This window comes from Myxine glutinosa, chromosome 11 (genome assembly GCF_964187855.1).
Source record: "Myxine glutinosa chromosome 11, kmMyxGlut1.1, whole genome shotgun sequence".
NCBI classification, from domain to species: Eukaryota; Metazoa; Chordata; class Myxini; order Myxiniformes; family Myxinidae; genus Myxine; species Myxine glutinosa.
Window position 1 is genome coordinate 98,185,525 of NC_136271.1, and position 23,548 is coordinate 98,209,072.

General features: G+C 44.1%; 1 protein-coding gene across 3 annotated transcripts in view; it reads right to left on the reverse strand.

The window, feature by feature from the left end:
- LOC137437083 (SLIT-ROBO Rho GTPase-activating protein 1) overlaps positions 1-23,548 on the reverse strand; it is a 245,757-nt gene that overhangs the window by 98,642 nt on the left and 123,567 nt on the right. For all 3 annotated transcript variants that reach the window (XR_013625002.1, XM_068131443.2, XM_068131442.2), the window contains exon 7: positions 21,857-22,078. Coding sequence is in view for 2 of the 3 variants with exons in the window: in XM_068131443.2 (XP_067987544.2) it covers positions 21,857-22,078 (222 nt within the window). In the remaining variant the exon portion in view is untranslated. The remainder of the gene's footprint in view (positions 1-21,856; positions 22,079-23,548) is intronic.

A 23,548-nucleotide genomic window follows, 5' to 3' on the forward strand; every position in this document is an offset into this window, starting at 1 on the left:
TCTACTGCGCACTGCCAACCCATGGTCTCTCTCACCTGTTGTGACCCTGGTCTCACCCTTCTGTAGTTTCCTCTCTTTGTGCTGTGCTGCATCTGTTTGTTGTCGTTCCACCGTTTTCCCTTTGCCTTATCTCGTCCGTTGATGAATTTCCCAACGCCGTTCCGCTCTTCCATGAGGCTCGATGCGTGTAATAAATAAACTCTCAAGCCTGAGCATGGGAAATTATCCTGGAAAAGTGATCAGAGGAAGATTGAGAAGGAAGAGATATGGAAGAAATGTCCACTGGGAAGGAAGACAGAACAACGCCGATAAGATGAGGCAGTTGGAAGCGGCTTTAGTTATTGTTGGGAAAAAGGCGTTTCCTTCTCCATGAAAGTAAACATCGTTTAACAAATAATCAACAAGAACAATCAAACCAGATGTTTAAACTAACGTTACTATGACAACCCAAGGCGACTCCTTATGTTAAATGTACAACACGAGGTACACTTTTACACCGTTCGTAGACTTTCTGTAATGTTCCATCCACGGACAGATATACAGCACACACTGATTTATGAGAGAGGAAGTGCCATGTTTGTTTTCCACCTTTCATCCCTCAAAAACTGCTTTGCGCACACCCACAGAGTACGAAACCGAACACTTTCTCCAATTGTTTGAAACGGGAAGCTTTTATTTTATTTTTTCCTTTTGAAAACACTTCCACTGCAGGTTTATTTATTATAATACATGGAGTGCGACGTGAAGTTCGCTCATAAATGTTGCTGTTATTGTTGTGGCAGAATGCACTTCAAATACACTCAGGGGTTTAATTCGCATATGAAATAGAAAAAGAAGGTGGATGGTGGATGAAGGTTATGTTTTCCCCACTTTCTGTCTGTGAGCAGAACATTTCCAAAAGATATGGACAGATTCGGACGAAATTTGGTGGACAGGCTGGATGAGGGACGAGGCCGAATTGATTCGATTTCTGTGAAGATCCAGATCCGAATAACAGATTTTTTTTCATTCTCTAAGTGGCCTCATTCATTCATTCATTTTCATTCATTCTAAGTGATTTTTCACCATAAAATGATCGGGCCAAAAACGACACAAAAACGAACGATGTCTCAAAAAGTTAAGGCCGCGTTATAACAAACCTAACTGATACTGTGTTATGACAAACAAATACTGCAAACAAATACTGCAAACAAATACTGTTATACTGTTGACACAAATACCGTTAGCAAACAAACAAATACTGTTATACTGTTGACACAAATACCGTTAGCAAACAAACAAATACTGTTATGACAAACAAATACTGTTATGACAAACAAATACTGTTATGACAAACAAATACTGTTCTCTCCTCTGGGCTGGTGCTCCTGCCTCACACCTTGCTCGTCTTCACGCTGTAGAAACCAAAGCTTTCAGAATCATTGGAATCTCCTGCGATAAAGATAACTCCGAGGGCCTTTCACTCACTCACCGCAGGCAGGTTGGTGGTCTTTCTGTCTTCTACCGACTCCTCTCCGGCCTTGCTCCCCCAGCTCTCTCTGTGCTCTGTCCCCCCAATATTCCTACAGGTCGCACAAGATCTGCCAGCAATCCTCTTATGCTTAAACTGCCAAAATCTAGGCTCTCTGCTCACCTTCACTCTTTCATTCCCCTTTTCTCCTGCCTCTGGAACAAACTCCTCCACTCCCTTCAATCCCACTCCTCCCTCCAGGTCTTTAAAACAGCTGTTCACCACCATCTCTTATCTTCCCCCATCCAAAACCTTGATCTTTTCTACCCCTGCTAATACACCGCAAATCCACCTTTTTCAATCTCCGACTTCATTCCTTAAATTCCTTCTAGTGTCAATTTGTTCTACACCGTGTACCCCTCTCCCCCCTCCCCCTCCACTCCCAGCCCTCTCCCTTCGAACAGATCTCCCGATGTCCGTTCTCGACTGTTGTGCTTGTGTGCTTCTCTCTCTCTGTCCCCATCTTGTCTCCCCCTCCCTTTATTGTTTTATGTGTCCGTTTATGTTTTTTGTGTTTGATGTGCTAATGTGTGTTTAATGTGCTCGCTCTTAAACGAGCCTCGATCTTGTATACAAAAATAAATAAATAAATAAATAATCTCGGTGGATGAGACGGTTAGGTGGCAAGAACAATCCGTTTAGATTTTGGTTCAGGTCCGGATACAGATCTGGCCTGTCAGTGGGATACAAAACACAACCTGTTCAACCTGGCGGAGGTATGAGCTCTACTGAGTGCCATTCTAGTTGCACACTACATCCAGGTGGAATTTGCTCAAATAAAGGTGAATGTAAGGTACTAGAAAGGAAATTTTGAGTACTGTTTCCATACCATAGAGCTTCACAGTTTCATTCTATGGTCAAAGGTACTTGTAGTAAAGTGGCTGCATGTGACATATTCATTGGTACTTGCTTATACGTATTACAACACCTGTGCTATTGTCCCAAATTTGCTGTTAAGAACACAATATACTCCTTCCGTTCTCCAGCCATCTGCATGTGTGGTCTTGATATACAGTATTAGTATTTGGACATTTAACCTCTCGTTTTCAACCTTAGATTTGTGTTTTCCAAATTGACATTGAACTTTGGACCTGGAAGGCCCAAGCTTGTCCCTATATGGCCAGTGCCTCTTTCTATCTGGATTACAACTTATAGTAAATGATTTTGGATGGTGCCTGTCAATATACTACACATAAGGCGCGCACATTACCAGGCTTTTATTTGGAAGCGCGCAACCATCGCTACTCCAGTACTCCCCCAAGTAACAGACATGGGATGGACATACATCGATGGGAACTTGGTGCCGAAGTTGATGACGCTATCTCCAATTCCTAAGGCGTGTCGCGAGATAGTAACATGCGGATGTACCAAAGGATGTATAAATGGCCGTTGCAGCTGCAGAAAAGCTGGGCTAACATGCACAGGAGGATGTGCATGTGCATACAACAGACAACTAGAATGCAGAAACAGAACAGACTAAGATAGACAGGTAAACATTTGAGAATGCCAATATTGAGCTATACGGTATTTATAAAGTATAATTACTAAAAGGCAGCCATTTTGGAACTTTACCCCTTTTTTAAATGCACTTTAGAAATGATTTAATATCATTTTTTTTGTTCTAAAGAAATTAAAAGCGCATTTGACCAGTGAAAGTGATGTACATAAAAAAATACACCCCAGAAATTACCAGAAATATGGCGGCCATCTTGGAATTCAACATGGCGGCGAAACCAAACTAGTTACAACTTAGGTAACAGTAAATTTGGAATCCTCAGTATCACAAACATGGGTATTGCCACTATTTTGAGGCTTCTATGTTGCTTAAAATTCAAGTTATGGCAAAAAATATGCTGAAAATGGCGGGCATTTTGTTTTTTACAATTTGAAGGTTAAGACTCCAAAATTGAACCGGTTAAACAGCATTTTTGAATTCAGCACCCTCGAATTATCCTAAAAAACTTGTTTAATCACATTTAACACAAAATGCCTACACTATTCGAAAATTCTCAAATTTTTACTTGTCTATACATGAAGGTGAGTGATTTTTAGTGCTGTTTCTTTTAGCAGTCTCCTTGTACTCTCTCTCTCTATATATATATATATAGTACTTTCTGGTTTCTTGCTTGACACAAGTCTTTGGTATGACTCGATCTGGGTTTGAACAACCGACCCCCTCCTAGACTCAGAGGGGATGCTCTAACCATTAATTACACCACCACAGTACAAAGAGAGTGAAGGATACACTATAATTGGCTACTTGTGTTTAATACCCCACATATAATCCCATACGTGGTCCTGAGTTAAGTTTTTGTCGTGAAGTTAACTTTACACAGAGCAAATACATTTTACATTCTTCGTCTATATTCACTTTTTCTTGCATGAACCAACATATATTCTCAGCTGCCACTATCAACTTGCACACTTGCAATGGCTGACATATTTCCCAGAAAATATTTTCCCTCTGGGAATATAGCCAAACGTTCATTCGTTTTGCCTCAAATCCAGTGGCCTGTCAAATGGTATATACATCAGTTAGCCTTGTGGACATTCCTTTGGATGTTTTTCAAGTTCAAATAAAATATTTGACCAAGAACAATCATAAGGAACAATTAAAAAATTTGCCGAAGTCAAATCCAGAATTGCACATTATTTATGCTAAACTTTCATCTCTTCATTAGCAAAAAAAAAGACAAACTCTTGTCCTTGTAACAAGGAGATGGGGTGAGGGGAGAGTGGGGGACAGACGAGAGAACTTGAATGATTTGCCCTACCCATCATTTGGATATGGGTTTGTAACCATATAATTCCCACACGCATGCTCTTATATATATACAAATACCCATCCATATCTCTCACATGTGAATGGAGGGAATAACCAATCATATATATTGTTACGGTCCGCGGATTAGATGTTATTTTTACCGAGCGGTGGTGTAACCGCGGCCGAACAGTTGTTCCCCACTAAACCCGATTCACCCAACGTTGGCCGTATCGCGCCACAGCTACTCAATCTGGAAAACTCTAAAGCGACCGAATGCAAAGAGGAAGAAGACGTACAGAAGAGTAATGGGATTTATTATTATTTACACACACAAGCAAAAAGGAGCAGTCACGATTATGTACAGGGACATGAGACGCAGGTGACACAGTGAATTCCTTATACAAGCTTAATTACCTACCCAGGACAGAACAAACAAAGACGACTCACACGGGGAATTGCAGAGTGGATTGGCTGGAAGGAGGTGTGTGGCTGGAGGGGGAGGACGGCACGGAGCTGGCTGGAGCTTGATCCCGCACGGGACGTCGGGCTGGACCTCGACGGCCGCTGATGCCACCGATCCTGTCGTGTGCGCGGGATCACGGGTCGGATCACGGGTCGGATCACGGGTCGGATCACGGTCGGAGCCGACGCGCTGGTGGGGGGTCTGGCGTGACGGGTTCTCTCCTCTCTCTTTCTTTTGTCCAACCACTCTTTCTCCAACGCAACCACTCAACGCAACCACTGACCACCCCTGACGACCAACTCAGCTCTGGTCATGGACCTCTCTTTTCAGACTCATCTCCTTGTCTCCGTAAAAGCGCATCTCTTCTGACGACCCAGCTCTTTGCTTTGCACCTCACCACGCAGCTCAGCTCAGCCTTTCAGCTCATCTCTGGGACTCATCTCTCGTCTCTTTTGGAAGCTTCCTGTGGCGGGTTATATAGGCCCCGCCCCTCAACCTTTTCAAACCTCCCCCAAAACGTTCTCTCTCCGCCCTCTCAAGCCAAACCCCTTGTTCATGGTTGGTCGAGTGGGGCTGGCTCACTCCTCCCCTCTATGACGAGGTGGAGAGACGCCCTTCTTCTCCGACCCTGCCTCGTGGTCAATGGCGGCAATTGGAGGGGATGTAATTGGCAATGGCAATTGAGGCCTGGCAATGACGAAAGGGGAAATGGAGGTTTTGGGAATGGGAATGAAGGGAATCTACTCTTATTTCACTCGGTGCAATGGAGTGTCATTCTAATGGAAGACAAGGCCTTACCCTAAGACACATAATAAGATATAAGCTACTGAACAAGGGTTTTATCGGGTCCTGCAATGTGGTGTTTATGGAATAACTACCGAGACGCCCTTTTTATCTTTACACAACTCCGGAGGCAGGAGGCACAGAATAAACAATAATAATAATAAAGCACACAATCAAAAAAACACAATCCTCATATCCGCAACAATATATACAGTCACGTGAAAAAGTAAGTACACCCCATGTAAAGTTTTGGCTTTTTCAACATATTTCAACATACAGCTATTTGATCTTCATTTCAACAATATTGATAGATAAAGGTGATATAATATAACAAATATCATGAAACATTTACATTTTGTAGTCCATTGTATAATTTAAATAAACATAAATGCAAATTTCGCATGTGGAAAAAGTAAGTACTACACCCTTAGTTCTAATAGGTGGTATTGCCCCCTTTGGCAGAAACAACCTCAAGTAGGCGTTTCTTATAACTGTCTACCAGTCTCTGACATCGACTGGGAGAAATTTTTGCCCACTCCTCCATGCAGAATTCTTTCAGCTGTGCGATGTTTGAGGGGTTTCTTGCATGCACAGCTCGTTTCAAATCCCCCCCACAACATCTCGATGGGATTTAGATCCGGGCCTTGACTTGGCCATTCCAGAACGCTCCATTTCTTTCTTTTCAGCCATTCCTTGGTGGACTTACTGGTATGTTTAGGGTCATTGTCATGTTGCAAGGTCCACCTTCAGTTGAGCTTCAACTTTCTGACAGAGGGCCTCACATTATCCTCAAGCACCCTCTAGTACAATGAAGACTTCATAGTGGATTCTATGATGGTGAGCTGCCCAGGCCGTGATGCAGCAAAGCTGCCCCAAACCATAATATTTCCACCACCATGCTTTACAGTTGGTTTCAGGTTCTTGTGGTCAAATGCTGTCTTGGGTTTTCGCCAAACATGTCTTCTGGTACTGTGGCCAAATAGCTCTACCTTTGACTCATCTGTCCAGAGCACATTGTTCCAGAAGTGCTGGTCTTTGTCTCGGTGTTCATTGGCAAACTTTAGACTTGCCCTGATGTTCTTTCTGGACAGCAAAGGTTTCCTCCTGGCACACCTCCCAGGTAGATCAAATTTGTGCAACCTCTTCATAATGGTCGACTCGTGCACTTTGACATCAACAGTGGCAAGAGCTACCTGTAGATCCCGTGATGACATTCTGGGGTTCTTAGAGACTTCTTTCAGCATCTTGAGACTGCTCTCGGGCTGAACTTGCTGGGGCGGCCTGGCCTGAACAAGTTGGCAGTTGTTTGGAATCTTCTCCACTTGTAGATGATCTTCCGGACAGTCGAATGATTGATTTCAAATTGTTTGGAGATCTTTTTAAATCCCTTCCCAGACTCGTAGGCATCTATAACCTTCTTTCTGAAGGCCTCAGAGAGCTCTTTTGATCTCGGCATGGTGATGCCGCACACTTCAACAACAAAGAGCAAACCAAACTAAATGTCTGAGGTTTAAATAAGACAGGTTCCTCCAAGATCCTCTCGAACGATGTTCTAATCAATTGCACCTGAGCTGGTGCACCTGATTCTAATTTTAGGTATTTGAAGTAGTGAAAAATGTAGGGGTGTACTTACTTTTTCCTCATGCAAAATTTGCATTTATGTTTATTTAAATTATACAATGGACTACAGAATGTAAATGTTTCATGATATTTGTTATATTATATCACCTTTTTCTGTCAATATTGTTGAAATGAAGATCAAATAGATGTATGTTGAAATATGTTGAAAAAGTCAAAACTTTACATGGGGTGTACTTACTTTTTCACATGACTGTATGTGTATATATATTGTTATAGATCGCGGTTAGGATGTTATAGACCGAGCGGTGGTTTAAAACCGCGACCTAACAAAACTCACCCGATTCCACCCGAACGTTGGTTGTATCGCACCCTAGCTGCTCAATGAGGGAAAAGACAAAAGCGACGCAATGCAAGAGGAAAACGGAGACAAAAAAAAGGTTTGAAATACTACTACATTTATTCCTACTATTTACACACAAGCAAAAAAACAGATGTCACGTTTATTTACAAGCACAAGACGCAGGTGACACAGTGCAAATTTAGCTTACCTACAGACTTAACTTATATCCCAGGACAGAACAAACAGAACGCTGACTCACGCGGGGAATGCCAGGGATGGCAGAAGGTGGATGGCTGGAGGGAGAGGAAAGGTCCAAGGGGGGTCCCGCAGCACAACCGGCGCGTTCAGCAGCCGCCGCTCCGTTTCGGCCCGGCTCCGAACCGCCGTTCAGGCCCCCTTTGGCGGTTGGGTGGCGCGGCTGCGGCCGCCTGCACTTGCCTTGCCAGGCCTTGTCTCACTCGTCACCACCGACTCCTCACCACCGCAACCAACTGACCACCGACTCCTTTCTCTGGCAACCGACTGTCACCCACTCCTTGCAACCAACTCCTCCTCTCTTTCTCTCAACCGACCCAGACCAACCCAGAGTGCATCTCTCTTTCCTCTTCTTCTTTGGTCCACTTCCGGTTGCGCCCTTTTATAGCGCCCCCAGCGATCACGCCCCCCGGCGCTTTGGACACGCCCATCGGGGGTGCTCACCTCGGCCCTGGTTGGTCGCGCGACCCTCGGGCTCCGCCCTGGATGACGACGGGCGGCGCGCCCCTCCTCCCCTCTGACGAGGTGCGACACGCCTTTCTTCTCCGACCCGAGCCTCGTGGTCAATGGTGGTTATTGGAGGGGAGGTAATATGGGCAATCGAGGCTCGCCAATGACGAGAGGGGGATGTAATATGAGGTCATTGGAGGTTTTGGAGGGGATGGAAAGGGAGATTTTTGGGGATGGGAAGGAAAGGGGGTCTATTCTCTTTCACTGGTGCAATGGAGTACTTTTAATTAATGGGAGACACAGCCTTATCCTAAAACACAGAATAAGAGATAACTATCAAAAGAAAAGATATATCGTGTCCTGCATGTATGTTTTTTATGGACTAACTACGGGAACGCCCTTTGACCTTTATACAACCACAACGGAGGGAGGAGGGGTGACATTTTACAACAACCTTTTACAACAACCTTTTACAACATTTTACCACCACAACAAAATAAAAAAACATTCTCATATTCACAACAATATATATATATATATATATATATATATATATATATATATATATATATATATATATATACATATATATATATATATATATATATATATATATATATATCTATAATTCCAGTAATCTCTGTACGTTTGTACGTTTGTACGTTTGTACGTTTGTACGTCTGTTTGTCTGTGACCGCTGTTTCTCGACAACCACGGGTCCGATATACTTGAAACTTGCCAGGTATATTGCTGGGGACCCGAGGATGTGCCTTTTCAAGGTTTGAAATTAATCGGACAAGTACTTACCGAGCTATGGCGATTTAGCCGTTCGCCGTTCGCTTTGGCGTTGCGAATGGACCAAACCATTCATGTAAATAGAGGGGGGGGGGGGGGTTCTGTGGTCGTTCGCTTTGGCTTTGCGAATGGACCAAACCATTCATGTAAATAGAGGGGGGGGTTCTGTGGTCGTTCGCTTTGGCTTTGCGAATGGACCAAACCATTCATGTAAATAGAGGGGGGGGGGTTCTGTGGTCGTTGCGAATGGACCAAACCATTGTTTTTTTTTTGCAGTTTTTTTTTTTTTTGCAAGGAACGGGCACCCACGTACGGGCACGTCCTAGCTTATATATAGTACGGGCATGCCCTAGTATATATAATGGTATCTGTAATCTGGTTCTTCAACCTAATGAGCGGACAACATGACGTCATCGCCATGCACGTCCGCCTTGCCTGCAAAGCTCCAGAGGAACCATCGAGCAGTGCGTCATTACGGATTATAAATACAGATACTGTCACAAGTGCATGCAAAACTCACAGTTACCGACCTGGTTTCGCCCTTGTTGGGGCTTCATCAGGGCAACGCAGTGAGGCTTTCCATACACTTGTAACTCTGTGACCCTTTCGGTTTTTATATCAGTCACTATGCGACCTTCATATCATCAGTGGAGAACCGCCAGCAAGGTGTCCCATACAGCTGCTGCTGCACCTTGCTGGGAGCGATAAGCACCGCCTGCCACACGGTAACGTTATCTCTGGTATCCACTCATCATATGGAGTCGACCTGGTTGCGGTTGGGAGTTACTAATAATGGTATCTGTAATCTGGTTCTCCAACCTAATGAGCGGACAACATGACTGATGTCATGACCTAATGAGCGGCTGATGAAGCCCCAACAAGGGCGAAACCAGGTCGGTAACTGTGAGTTTTGCATGCACTTGTGACAGTATCTGTATTTATAATCCGTAATGACGCACTGCTAGATGGTTCCTCTGGAACTTTGCAGGCAAGGCGGACGTGCATGGCGATGACGTCATGTTGTCCGCTCATTAGGTTGGAGAACCAGATTACAGATACCATTATTAGTAACTCCCAACCGCAACCAGGTCGACTCCATATGATGAGTGGATACCAGAGATAACGTCACCGCGTGGCAGGCGGTGCGTATCGCTCCCAGCAAGGTGCAGCAGCAGCTGTATGGGACACCTTGCTGGCGGTTCTCCACTGATGATATGAAGGTCGCATAGTGACTGATATATATATATATATATATATATATATATATATAGACACCCATACCAGGAATGCATGGGAGGAGTTAATTTGTAAATATACAAATTGACTCCTCCCATCTCTTCCAACTGAAGAAAGCTACATAACTGCAACCATGAAGGCTACACAAGGTAAGCCTTTTGTTGTTTCAAACTCTTCCCAGAGTCCCTCCACAACTGTAACAACATTTACACATAGTACACACAAGAGAATCCCAATGCACCCTCAAGCTGCAGGAAACACTCCCCCCTCAGCTGCCGGACTGGTTTCATTGCTTATTGGTAAGTCACGTGTAGTTATAGACGACATATGTTATATCTATGGCTAAGAGTCATGTTTTGCCTGTTTTAGATCTGGCAACATTGAGCCATTGAGCGTATTACATCAGGAGAGCAGTTCCAAGATGGCGGCTCCCTTAGAAGCATGCACCAAGGAGGAGCAACGTTCTGTCATCCGTTTATTGGGAAGTGAGGGTGTGAATCCAGGTGAAATCCATCACAGAATGAAGATGCAATATGGTGACGCATGTTTATCGCTGTAGCAGGTGTACGACTGCTGCAGCGATAAAAGTGGAGTGTCCAGAAAGGTTAAAAGGACAGAAAGTTTAAAGTGGGACAGAAAGTTTAAAAGTGGAGTGTCCAGTGTGGCAGACGCTGCTCGCTCGGGCCGGCCTCTCACAGCGGACACACCAGAAATGGTTTCCGAGTTGAGCGCGTGCTAAGGGAAAACTGTCGCATTACGCTGGATGAAGTGGTCTCCGAATTGAACATGATCCATGGCTCAGCACACCATATCATTCCCAATATGCTGGGGTTCTGCAAAGTGTCTGCAAGGTGGGTGCCTGGACAACTCACACCCGAACTGAAAGAGCAGCGAGTGGACGCATGTGAAGAACTTCTGCGACATTACGAAACACGCAAAGCGACGCTTTCTTACAGCACATAGTGACGTGATGAAAGCTGGGTCCACTACTTTCAGCCACAAAGAGGGCAAGCAAAGAGTGGTGCCATTCAACTTCACCGAACCCCAAAAAATTCCGCACACAGCCGTCCTCTGGAAAACGATGCCAACACTCTTCTGGGATAGCTGAGGCCCACTTGTAGAGCATTACATGCCCAGAGGGACCACAGTCACCAGTGCATCAAACTGCGACCACCTTAAAAATCATCTGAAACCACCAATCAGATCAAAACGTCGTGGACTACTCACTACCGGTGTTTTGCTGCAGCATGACAATGCTCAGTCCCATACTGCCCGCGCTACAGCCGCAACAATCGAGGACCTGCAGTTTGAATGTCTTCCTCATCCACCCAACTCGCCAGACCTCACCCCTTCGGATTACCAAAACTTTGGGCCACTTATAGAGGCCCTTGGTGGAACCACTTTCCGATCCGATGAAGAGATCCAAGAGGCGGTGCACAAATGGCTCCACAAGCAGCCAAAATATATATTTTTTCTTGATGAATCTAGGCTTTAGTAAAGCACTGAAAAAAATGCATTGAACGCAATGGAGATTATGTTGAAAAATAACAGTTGTTACACATACATGCAATAAACAAGGTGTGAAAAATATTTTAAGGTTACTTATTGACTGTCCCTCATATATATATATATATATATATATATATATATATATGTCATTATCCCACACATAGAATTGCCACTCTCTTTCCGTCAATGCTTCCGGGTACACGCTCCCAACCATAGGAGCACCAACGGCCTGCTCACGAGAGGGCCTCCTCCCATGGGGGGACAAATCCATGTCCGCTATTATAAGCACCACTCGTGGCGGAGTAACACAATTATATAAATGAACAGGATTATACATAATTAATTGACATATGTGGGAAAATTGGCCAGGGTCACCCAGATAGCTCAGATGGCAGAGTGCTGGTACGGTTGTACCAGAGGACCTGGGTTTGATTCCTGGTATGGGCACGTAATATGTAATTTTCCCACATTTGTCAATTAAGTCATTATAATCCTGTTCATATATAAATATATATACACCACAGGGGGCGTAGTAACACAAGTATATAAATGAATACACTAAGGAGTTCTTTACAAATATGAGTAAAATGAGTGACTACATTTGTATGAGATAAAATGAATGGGATAGGATGAGTTATTTCAGCAAAAAGAAAACAAAATATAGTAGGACTAAAGAGAAACTAGAGAGGAAAAAAGGGAGAAAAATAGACATCAAGCTAAACGTGAAAAAAAGAGATCTCAAACAGGGCATTTGGACTGGCAGGTTGGCTTGGAAGGTACACACACTTGCCCCATAATTTGTCTGGCCTGGGACCGAATCCCGACCCAGCTATAAACTGTCAACCTTGTGTTTCACAGGCATGGTGATTCATCAATGTGTGTGCCGTCCCTCGGATGGATGTTAAACTGGGCATCCTGTCTGCCAGCATTATAATTGGTGGGCATTAAAGATCCTATTAAAGAAGCCTTCATGGGGATTGCCAGCACCCTCACCAAATTACAAATTCCTGCTCACTCATATCTTGTGTCAAAGTGGTGACACATCCAGTAATATAACCCCTAGCCAATGAAACTGCCTCGACATCGTATGCGCTTAACAGCAAGAGGAGGATAAACAAACAATGCAGGGCACTCACATGCACCACTGCCCAAATGGAGTTGTGTGCAATGGCCTTTCCATAGATTAGGGACACACTCTCTCCATAAATTAACAAAGACAAAAAATCCTAAGTGAAAATGTGCAAACTTCAGTCTTGGACACATTTCTGTCATCAGGTATCATCAGAAAATGAAACATACTGGCAATACCCCTGGTGCTCACCTGGTGGAATAAACAGTATACTGCACCGACTAAAGGTATTTTAAACCAATTTCAATGGTTGCGAGAAGACAGTGCAGCATGTAGAATCATACTAACATAATCATAAGACTTTAAACAAACAAACAAAAAAAAAACTATTTTGTTATTGGCAAATACAAAATATTGTATGATATAAATACAATACAAAATATTTTAAAATACAAAATAATATAAATATTTTAAACCCCCCCCCCCCAAACAAACCTTGGTGCATCACGGGTAGTGAAGGTTGCAGTCAAGTTTCATCAAAATAGTGTGTGTAGTTGCAGAGGAAAAGGCAAATGCCAATTTTGGGGGTCAAACCTGGATCCACGTTGACCCCGGGAAACCCCCGTAGACCCCGATATTTTTTAATGCCGTGAACAAATTTCAGTAATTTGTGCCAAATATAATTTTGCATCATTTGTGCCAAAACACAACAAATATCATTTGTGCCAAATTTGGTCACAATCCCACTTCGGAGAAGAAGTGTCAAGTGTTTACGGACTGACAGACTGACGGACGGACAACGCGCCATCGCATAAGCTCCCCTGAACTTCGTTCCAGGTGAGCTAAAAATCAGCTTAAATATTATTCTGACTCATTGAACTCACCTTCAGCCTCATTTAGTGGTGGTAAGCTTTCCGACTCACTAAATGGTGGCCGGCCTTCAGCCTCACTTAGTGGTGGCATGCCTTCAGAATCACTCATGGTGGCAGGCCTTCAGGCTCATTTAGTGGTGGCAGGCCTTCAGGCTCACTTAGTGGTGGCAGGCCTTCAGGCTCACTTAGTGGTGGCAGGCCTTCAGGCTCACTTAGTGGTGGCAGGCCTTCAGGCTCACTTAGTGGTGGCAGGCCTTCAGGCTCAATTAGTGGTGGCAGGCTTTCAGGCTCATTTAGTGGTGGCAGGCCTTCAGACTCACTTAGTGATGGCAGGCTTTCAGAATCATTTAGTGGTGACAGGCCTTCAGGATCACTTAGTGGTGGCAGGCTTTCAAGGTTAAGTGATGGCAGGCTTTCAGAATCATTTAGTGGTGACAGGCCTTCAGGCTCACTTGGTGGTGGCAGGCTTTCAGGCTCACTTGGTGGTGGCAGGCCTTCAGACTCACTTAGTGATGGCAGGCCTTCAGAATCATTTAGTGACAGGCCTTCAGGATCACTTAGTGGTGACAGGCCTTCAGGATCACTTAGTGGTGGCAGGCCTTCAGGCTCAATTAGTGGTGGCAGGCCTTCAGGCTCAATTAGTGGTGGCAGGCTTTCAGGCTCATTTAGTGGTGGCAGGCCTTCAGACTCACTTAGTGATGGCAGGCTTTCAGAATCATTTAGTGGTGACAGGCCTTCAGGATCATTTAGTGGTGGCAGGCTTTCAAGGTTAAGTGATGGCAGGCTTTCAGAATCATTTAGTGGTGACAGGCCTTCAGGCTCACTTGGTGGTGGCAGGCTTTCAGGCTCACTTGGTGGTGGCAGGCCTTCAGACTCACTTAGTGATGGCAGGCCTTCAGAATCATTTAGTGACAGGCCTTCAGGATCACTTAGTGGTGACAGGCCTTCAGGATCACTTAGTGGTGACAGGTCTTCAGGCTCACTTAGTGGTGGAAGGTTTTCACACAAATTTAGCGGTGGCAGATTTTCACATCAATTTAGTGGTGACAGGCTTTCAGGCTCATTTAGTGGTGGCAGGCCTTCAGGATCACTTAGTGGTGGAAGGTTTTCACACAAATTTAGCGGTGGCAGATTTTCACATCAATTTAGTGGTGACAGGCTTTCAGGCTCATTTAGTGGTGGCAGGCCTTCAGACCCACTTATTGATGACAGGTTTTCACACAAATCTAGTGGTGGCAGATTTTCACATCAATTTAGTGGTGGCAGGTTTGATTGGTTAATACTTTGTTGAAACCTCAGATAATGAAAGCAGAAAAGATGGCAATGGCACTTACGAGCCTCATCTCCCTCATGTTTATTAGGGAAATTATGATACTGTACCGCCGATACAAACATAAACTAGAAAGCATCTGAAAATGCAAAGCCTGTCGGCGTCCATTTGTATTCGGACATCTTCTTCTTCTTCCGCATGCTCAAAATAACAAAAACAGTTTAAAAAAAATACAAGATGAAAATTGATAATTTTACGCAGCCTTGACCTTTGAGCTTTCGATCTAAAACGAGACCAAAAGTCTAACAGAATCACTTGCCGGGCCGTAAAATAGCTGGGCTTGTAAAATATTATAAACCACAAACACACATGATTAGCTTTTTAAACAGTCGCTGATGGTGTTTATAACATTAAACAAAGAAATTTGGAGGAATCCCGACATTCATGAGGTAAGTTTTACTTTCAGAACTGAGCAAAGATCTACTGTAATCTATATACCCCAGAAGGGTTGGAGGTGTGCTCATTTACCAAGTAGCTAGCTAGTGCTTGCCAAGCCAGCCGTTCCTTAAGGGTTTTGAATGGAGTGCTTGCTCGAATGCTTAAACCACTTGGCGATCTCTCCACAAGAAACTTGGTAAATGAACACACACCCAATGTTCTTGAGACCCGACCATAGAGAGACTGTAATCTATGTACCCCAAAGAGGAATGACCTTTCCTGCCGCTCTCGAAGTGAGCGGATGTTTACGCCGTAATGACACCAGATACGTAATGACGTAGTATGACGGCCGGACACAAAACTTCTGCTACTTTAATATATATAAGATATATATTTAACCTCCAGTAACGTTGCAGTCACTACAAAGGGATTTGTGTTACGATTAAATTTACTATAATAATAATGTTACGTTATTATTACGAAAATTATGTTATTTTTTAAAAACCGAGGTGAATTCCTTACTTCCGCTTTAACACCGCTTCAATCCATCAACTTTCCATTCACAACATTGGGATTAAAGTGTTATGGTTATATTTACTATAATATTATTATTACTATGAAAACGATACCACTGCATTAAGAAACCTGGGTTTAATTTGTCCGAAGCGGACGAGTCATAATGCCTAAGGCCTACACATGTCGTATTGCTGGAAGAGACGTAACGCCGATGCTTTCGATATTTGATGGTAATTTTAACAATCACTTAATTAGTTTGTGTTTTACACTGAATGAAAAACGTAATGGTAGAGCTTGGCGATTGAGATATATGACAGGTTCGACAATATGTTCGGCATGAACGGCATAGAAATCAAAATGGCGGTGCATGAAGAGTCAGCCGCAGCACCGCCGTAATGACATCAGACGTAATCACATCACCCTGTCATGTGACCAGATTATCCGCTCTGATTGGTATACTTTGAGGGGACATACATACATACATACATACAGACAGACAAACACTGTTCTAGACGGCTTTGCCTGATTGGCTACGCCGTAAAAATAATCAGCTTCTAGCTTTTGATTTGTGAACCAATTCTGTGACACAATATGCAAATTCTTAAAATTTCAGGTTAAATAGACGAAAATTGACGATGTTATCCAACGTTGATCTTTGACCTTTTGATCTAAAAAAACAAACAATCGACTCCGACCTTTTGATTAGTGACCCAATTCAGTGACCTGATATGCAATTTATTTTTTTATTTCAGGTCAATAGGGTGAAAATTGGTGATTTTACACAACCTTGACCTTTGACCCTTTGATCTAAAAAAAAAAATCAGCTTCTAGCGTTTTGATTGGTGAACCAATTCAGAAGCCCAATATGCAACTTCTTAAAATTTCAGGTCAATCGGTTGAAAATTGACAATTTTATACGACGCTGACCTTTGACCTTCTGACAAAATTATTAATTTGCCTTCTCCGTGTTATCATAATAAAGCTTTGGTGAAAATTTGATGACAATAGCTCAAGTGGAAAAAGGTTACAGCCCAGACAGACACAGACAAACACACAGACAGACACAAAAGTGATTGCAAAACCCCGACTCCTGCCGTGCACCTGTCTCCTGAATCACGCAGTGATGAAGAAGGTAGCGAACGAGATGTTTTCAGATTGTTATATTTGCTGTGAACTTAAAGATGATAAATCTATTTTAAAATATTTCTGATGAAATGGCATGATATACAATATTGTTTTTGCTACAGCATCAGCATTAAAACAATTATGCCAATTAACTAATCAACATTGGTTCAGACTACAGTGTCAGGATGATGCAGAGACAGGACAAGTCAAAAATAGGGGCAATACCCCTGAGCCCTCACCTGGTAGAATAAAGCAGCCGACGAAGCAGCAGCCAACAAAGTAATAAAGCAGCCGACCGACTAAAGGTATTTTAAACAGTATCATGGTATTTTAAACCAATTTCAATTAGTCTGGGTTTGATTCTCGGCCTGACTCAGGTTGGTGGTTTTCAGGCAGGACATTGTATCACAAAGTGTGCCGTTCTTCGGAGGAATGCTACTGGGGACCCATCTGCTAGCATACTTTGGTGGATACTAAAAGCCCCACATTGTCAATCACAAAGAGTAGGCAAGTTATCGCCGGCAACTTGAATGAATTCCAAATTACGCCCAGCTTCGGTCCAACATCAGGCCTGGCCAGCCTGTTCGAGCACACTGTGGGATCTTTAACATCCACAAACTATGGCTGGTAGGTAGAAGGTACTCCCACTTTAACATCCACAAACTACGACTGGTAGGTAGAGGGTACTCCCAGGTTGACATCCACAATCTACGGCTGGTAGGTAGAAGGTACTCCCAGTTTAACATCCACAAACTATGGCTGGTAAGTAGAAGGTACTCCCAGTCATCCACAATCTACGGCTGGTAGGTAGAGGTACTCCCAGTTTAACATCCACAATCTACGGTTGGTAGGTAGAAGGTACTCCCAGTTTAACATCCACAAACTACGGCTGGTAGGTAGAAGGTACTCCCAGTTTAACATCCACAATCTATGGCTGGTAGGTAGAAGGTACTCCCAGTTTAACATCCACAATCTACGGCTGGTAGGTAGAAGGTACTCCCAGTTTAACATCCACAATCTACGGCTGGTAGGTATAAGGTACTCCCAGTTTAACATCCACAATCTACGGCTGGTAGGTAGAAGGTACTCCCAGTTTAACATCCACAATCTACGGCTGGTAGGTAGAAGGTACTCCCAGTTTAACATTCACAATCTACGGCTGGTAGGTAGAAGGTACTCCAAGTTTAACATCCACAATCTACGGCTGGTAGGTAGAGGTACTCCCAGTTTAACATCCACAATCTACGGCTGGTAGGTAGAAGGTACTCCCAGTTTAACATCCACAAACTACGGCTGGTAGGTAGAAGGTACTCCTAGTTTAACATCCACACACTACGGCTGGTAGGTAGAGGTACTCCCAGTTTAACATCCACAATCTACGGCTGGTAGGTAGAAGGTACTCCCAGTTTAACATCCACAAACTACGGCTGGTAGGTAGAAGGTACTCCCAGTTTAACATCCACAATCTACGGCTGGTAGGTAGAAGGTACTCCCAGTTTAACATCCACAATCTACGACTGGTAGGTAGAAGGTACTCCCAGTTTAACATCCACAATCTACGGCTGGTAGGTAGAAGGTACTCCCAGTTTAACATCCACAAACTATGGCTGGTAGGTAGAAGGTACTCCCAGTTTAACATCCATCAGAGAGGCAGCACACACATACACCGGGATGATAGATTATAGCTGGGACGAGATTTGAACCCAGGCTCAACAGCTTAGACGTGTACCTCTAGGCCATACTGCCAGCCCAGTAGTAGTAGTTGAAATAGTAGTAGTAGTAGTAGTAGTAGTAGTAGTAGTAGTAGTAGTAGTAGTAGTAAATAGTAGTAAATAGTAGTAGTACATGAATACAGCAAAAACAAACGTGAACCATTGCTTTTACCTGCAGTAATTGAAATAAAATGAGTAATATTAATTACACCATGGAAGGTGGATGGAGGTTACGTTTTTACACCTGTCTGTCTGTCTGTTTGTCTGTGAGCATGATATCACAAAAGGTTACGTTTGATCTCAGTTTGATCCATCAGAAAATTCACCGTATTTGCCTAAACCTTGAGAACCTCACATGCCATCATCATATATTTTGTGTAATTTAAAAACGTTTTTCTGCAGATCTGGAAGTATAGGTATCTCAACATGATTGTTTGGGGCTTCTGACTCATTTCGGGGTGGACAAGTCAAAAATAGGGGCAATACCCCTGAGCCCTCACCTGGTACAATAAAGCAGCCGACGAAAGCAGCAGCCAACAAATTAATAAAGCAGCCGACCGACTAAAGGTATTTTAAACAGTATCATGGTATTTTAAACCAATTTCAATGGTTGCTAGGAGACAGGGTAGGATGCAGAATCACAATAAGGTAATCGCAAAACTTTAAACAAACAAACAAAAATATACCTATTTTGGGGGGCACCTTCCCCCCCCCCCCCCCACCCACCCCGTGAACCCCCGTATAACCCGATTTTTTTTTAATGCTGTGAACAAACGTTGGTACGTCACGGGTGATGAACGGTAAGTTATGGTCAGGTTTCATCGAAATTGCATGTGTAGTTTCAGAGAAGAATGCAAATACCTATTTTGGGGGGTCAAACCTGGACCCACGTGGACCCCCGGTAGTCCCCCTTAGACCCCGATTTTTTTTAATGCCGTGAACAAACTTTAGTCACAACATAACAAATATAATTTGTGCCAAATTTGGTCGCAATCCCATTAGCAGTTTCGGAGAAGAAGTTGCAAGTGCTTCCATACTGACGGACTAACGGACGACGCGCCATCGCATGAGCTCCCCGGAACGACGTTCCAGGTGAGCTAAAAATTAAAGAGCCTGCAGACATTATGTAGACTGACACCACACACAAACACGGTGGTCGGAAGCAAAGTGAACAAATATCGTGTTTATACAGTAGCCCAGTATAAAGTGCTCGAGTTCAGGCTGTAGGAATAGGAAGGTTTTTGGAAGAATGACTCTCAAAAACAACAACCTGTAACTATAATGAAAACTAGAACGGCACTCTTCGACGTCACGACGTTGACTGATATGCCTCCACTTGTATACTTGTATCAAATTTGATTTAAATCCATTCAACTGTACCCAATTTAGCACATTTTTACCTGACATGACCTCTGACCTTTGACCTATTGACCCCAACATGTAATCAGTTCATGTATACATCATTATACATACCTGTACCAAGTTTTAATTTAAATCCTTTCAGCTGTTCACAAGTGCTCACATTTTACCTGACAAGACCTCTGACCTTTGACCTCGGGACCCCAAAAATCGAATCAGTTAATCTTTACAATATCATACATACCTGTACTAAGCTTGAATTAGATCACTTCAGCCGTTCTCAAGTTATAGACCTATTACAGATTTGACCTTTCACCTTTGACCCAAAAATCGAATCAGTTAATCTTTACAATATCATACATACCTGTACTAAGCTTGAATTAGATCACTTCAGCCGTTCTCAAGTTATAGACCTATTACAGATTTGACCTTTGACCTTTGACCCTAAAATCTAATCATTTAATCTTTACATCATTATACATACCTGTACCAAGTTTGAATTAGATAACTTCAGCCATTCTCAAGTTATAGACCTATTACAGACATTGACCTTTGACCTTTGACCTCTTGCCCCCAAAATCTAACCAGTTAATCTTTACATCATTATACATACCAAATTACCAAATTTACCAAAATTACCAAAACCAAATTTGGTCAGAATCCCATCACTGGTTCACAATTTATCGCGGTAACAGGATTTTTACCTAACATGACCTCTGACCTTTGAGCTTTAACCTCGTGACCTCAAAATCGAATCAGTTAATCTTTACCTCATTTTACATACCTGCACCAAGTTTGACCAAGTTCCATTCGACCATTCTCAAGTTATCATGGTAACGAAAACCTATCATCATGGACTGACGGACAGACGGACGGACAGCCGGACAGACAACCTGAAAACATAATGCCTCCGGTGAGTTCGTTAATGGAGGCATAAAAATATGAATACTATAACAATAAAATAAATAAAAACTTCGATACCACACTGTAATAAATAGCCCCGAGTGGGCTGACGGTCATCTATTCAGGTTGTAGTTTATCCCTCTGCTGAATCCCAAATCTGGGATATGTCGCGCACGTTAGACTGGAGTCAATTTATCAATTACGGAAATTTAAATTTGACTTCGGAGTGAGAGGTACAGATATTGGATCCACTTGCAAAAAGGGCGGATGTGGCATGTAATATGTGGCATGTAATATGAACATGGGGGTTAGTGTTATCGTAAATGAAGGCCCAAAATCTCTTAAGAGCTGCATCATACAAATTTAAGGCCGAGCGATCCTGCGGACCATCGAGTGGAAGGGCTGTATCGTGTTTCAGAGCAATTGCTTAGTAAATAAGGCACGAGTAGGAATCTGAAGTTTGAGGGGGTAATGTCCCTTGTGAGCCCCAATGATCCGAAACCGAAAGATTGAAGCTCAAGAGATTTTCTGGGCTTCTGCCTCGTCTCCACGTGTCCAGTTTCAGAACCATCAGCCGGTGATAAGGGACGAGCAGCAAAAATAGCAAAAACTTAATGGACGGACGGAAGACCATCTGGACACCACAACCCATTTTATAAGGTCATCTCTCTGAGATTAAGATGAGATGCCCTAAAATTAATGGGTCATGAATGTGGAGAATATTTCTTATCCTACCTCAAGGTCTGACAGATGACAATCTCACCAAACACTGCAAATAAATCAACCAAAATGGATCCTCAGCAGGAAAGAAAGTACAGAAAGAAAGAAAGCGGGGAACACACACACACACACACACACACACACACACACGCACGCACACCTCAAGATCTCTGCCATCAGCATTACCTCATCTCCAGTATGAGGTTGGAATTCAAAATGGCTCGGTGGACAAAACACTGCATGGTACGCCTCGAGGAAACGCAGCTTGTCACTGCGTGGGTCCAGGGTATCCACGGCACCTTCAATCACATCAAGACCCTCATGGCGTGAGGTCTCCAGGTTAAATTCAGCTGAGAGGTAGGTACGTAGAGCTCGACCCAGGCTCGCATGGTAGCCCAGGTCGCAACACTGTGCAGCGGAAGAGGTAAATGACATAAAACTCAAAAACACACTTGTGGCCTATTGCTTCAGTATACTTTATACACCTGGTTTGAATCCACGTGGGTTGAAGTTGGATTCATATTGCACTGCTGCTTTATTACATCCGTAGGCAGGAATGATTTTGAAACAGGTATCCTATCTTACTTTCACTGTTGCACATCAATGATCCCACAGAAGCGTTGTACTTTCTTATAGTATTGCCAAAAAATTTCATGGCTAGGGGAAAAACCAGAGATTTCACAACATTCTGGGACGCCACAACTAACATGTTTCAATTCATTAAGAATAAAGATTTTCTTTTTTTCAAGTAAATGAAGCACAAACCTGGCAGTTTATAGTCAGGCCGAGAATGAAATCCAGACTAGACAGCTCAAACACAAACAAGTGCACAGCCCACTGCACCATCCTGTGCTAATTATAAAGTCTGTCCGATAAATGTGATAAACCAAACATGTGCGGTGCAATCAAAAAGAGCCATGGCGGTGCAATTTGAGCTTGTAGCGGCTGCCGCTGAGTTTTCACAATCGCCTTGCACCTATCAAGGACGCGGAGCGATCACCATGCCGGGCTCGTCCAGGACGCCCAGGCCCGCGCTCAACTTGCCAGGCCGCAGCCAGGACGCTGGGCCACGCCCCCTGGCGCCGGGCCTGGGCAAACCCCCTGGCGGAATAGATATATATTGCTGACTGATAAACGGTTTTTCAGAGTGCCTGAGTGTTTGATTTCATTAAAGCAACTCAGATGAATTCTAGCTTTTTGTCGCGTCCATTCTTCCGATCGACGTGGGAGCCCCGGCTCCTTCATTGGTGACCTATCGACATGGACACGGCAGTCGCCCTTAAACTGCCTACCTTCTGGGAGGCTCACGCGGCGGTTTGGTTCGCACAGGCGGAGTCCCTGTTCGCCCTGCGAGGCATCACGGCCGACGACACCCGCTTCCACCATGTGGTAGCTGCGCTCGGGTCGGTTACCGCGGCCCGCGCCCTGAGCCTCCTCGAAAGCCCGCCAGCCGCTGACAAATACGGCGCGATTAAGAAGCTGCTCCTCGATGCTTTCGCCCTCCCATCGGCGGAACGCGCACGGCGCCTGCTCGATCTGCCTGAGCTCGGCGACACGCGCCCTTCCGAGCGCATGGACTACATGCTTTCACTGCTCGGCGAGCACTCTCCGGCATTCCTGTTCCGGGAGCTGTTCTTCCGTCAGCTGCCTAACCCGGTACGCCTCGCCCTGGCAAGCACGACGATCACAGATCCCCGGGCCCTTGCCAGAGAAGCCGACAAGATCTCCGCCGCAGGACAGCGCATCGTAGCGGCGACATGGGACCCACCGCCGTCCGACGCAACACCCAGGGCGCCCGAGCACCCGGCACGGTCGACGGCCGAACTGCCGACGCCATTGGCGGCCGCTCTACCGAGCCGACCACCTCCGGCACGACGA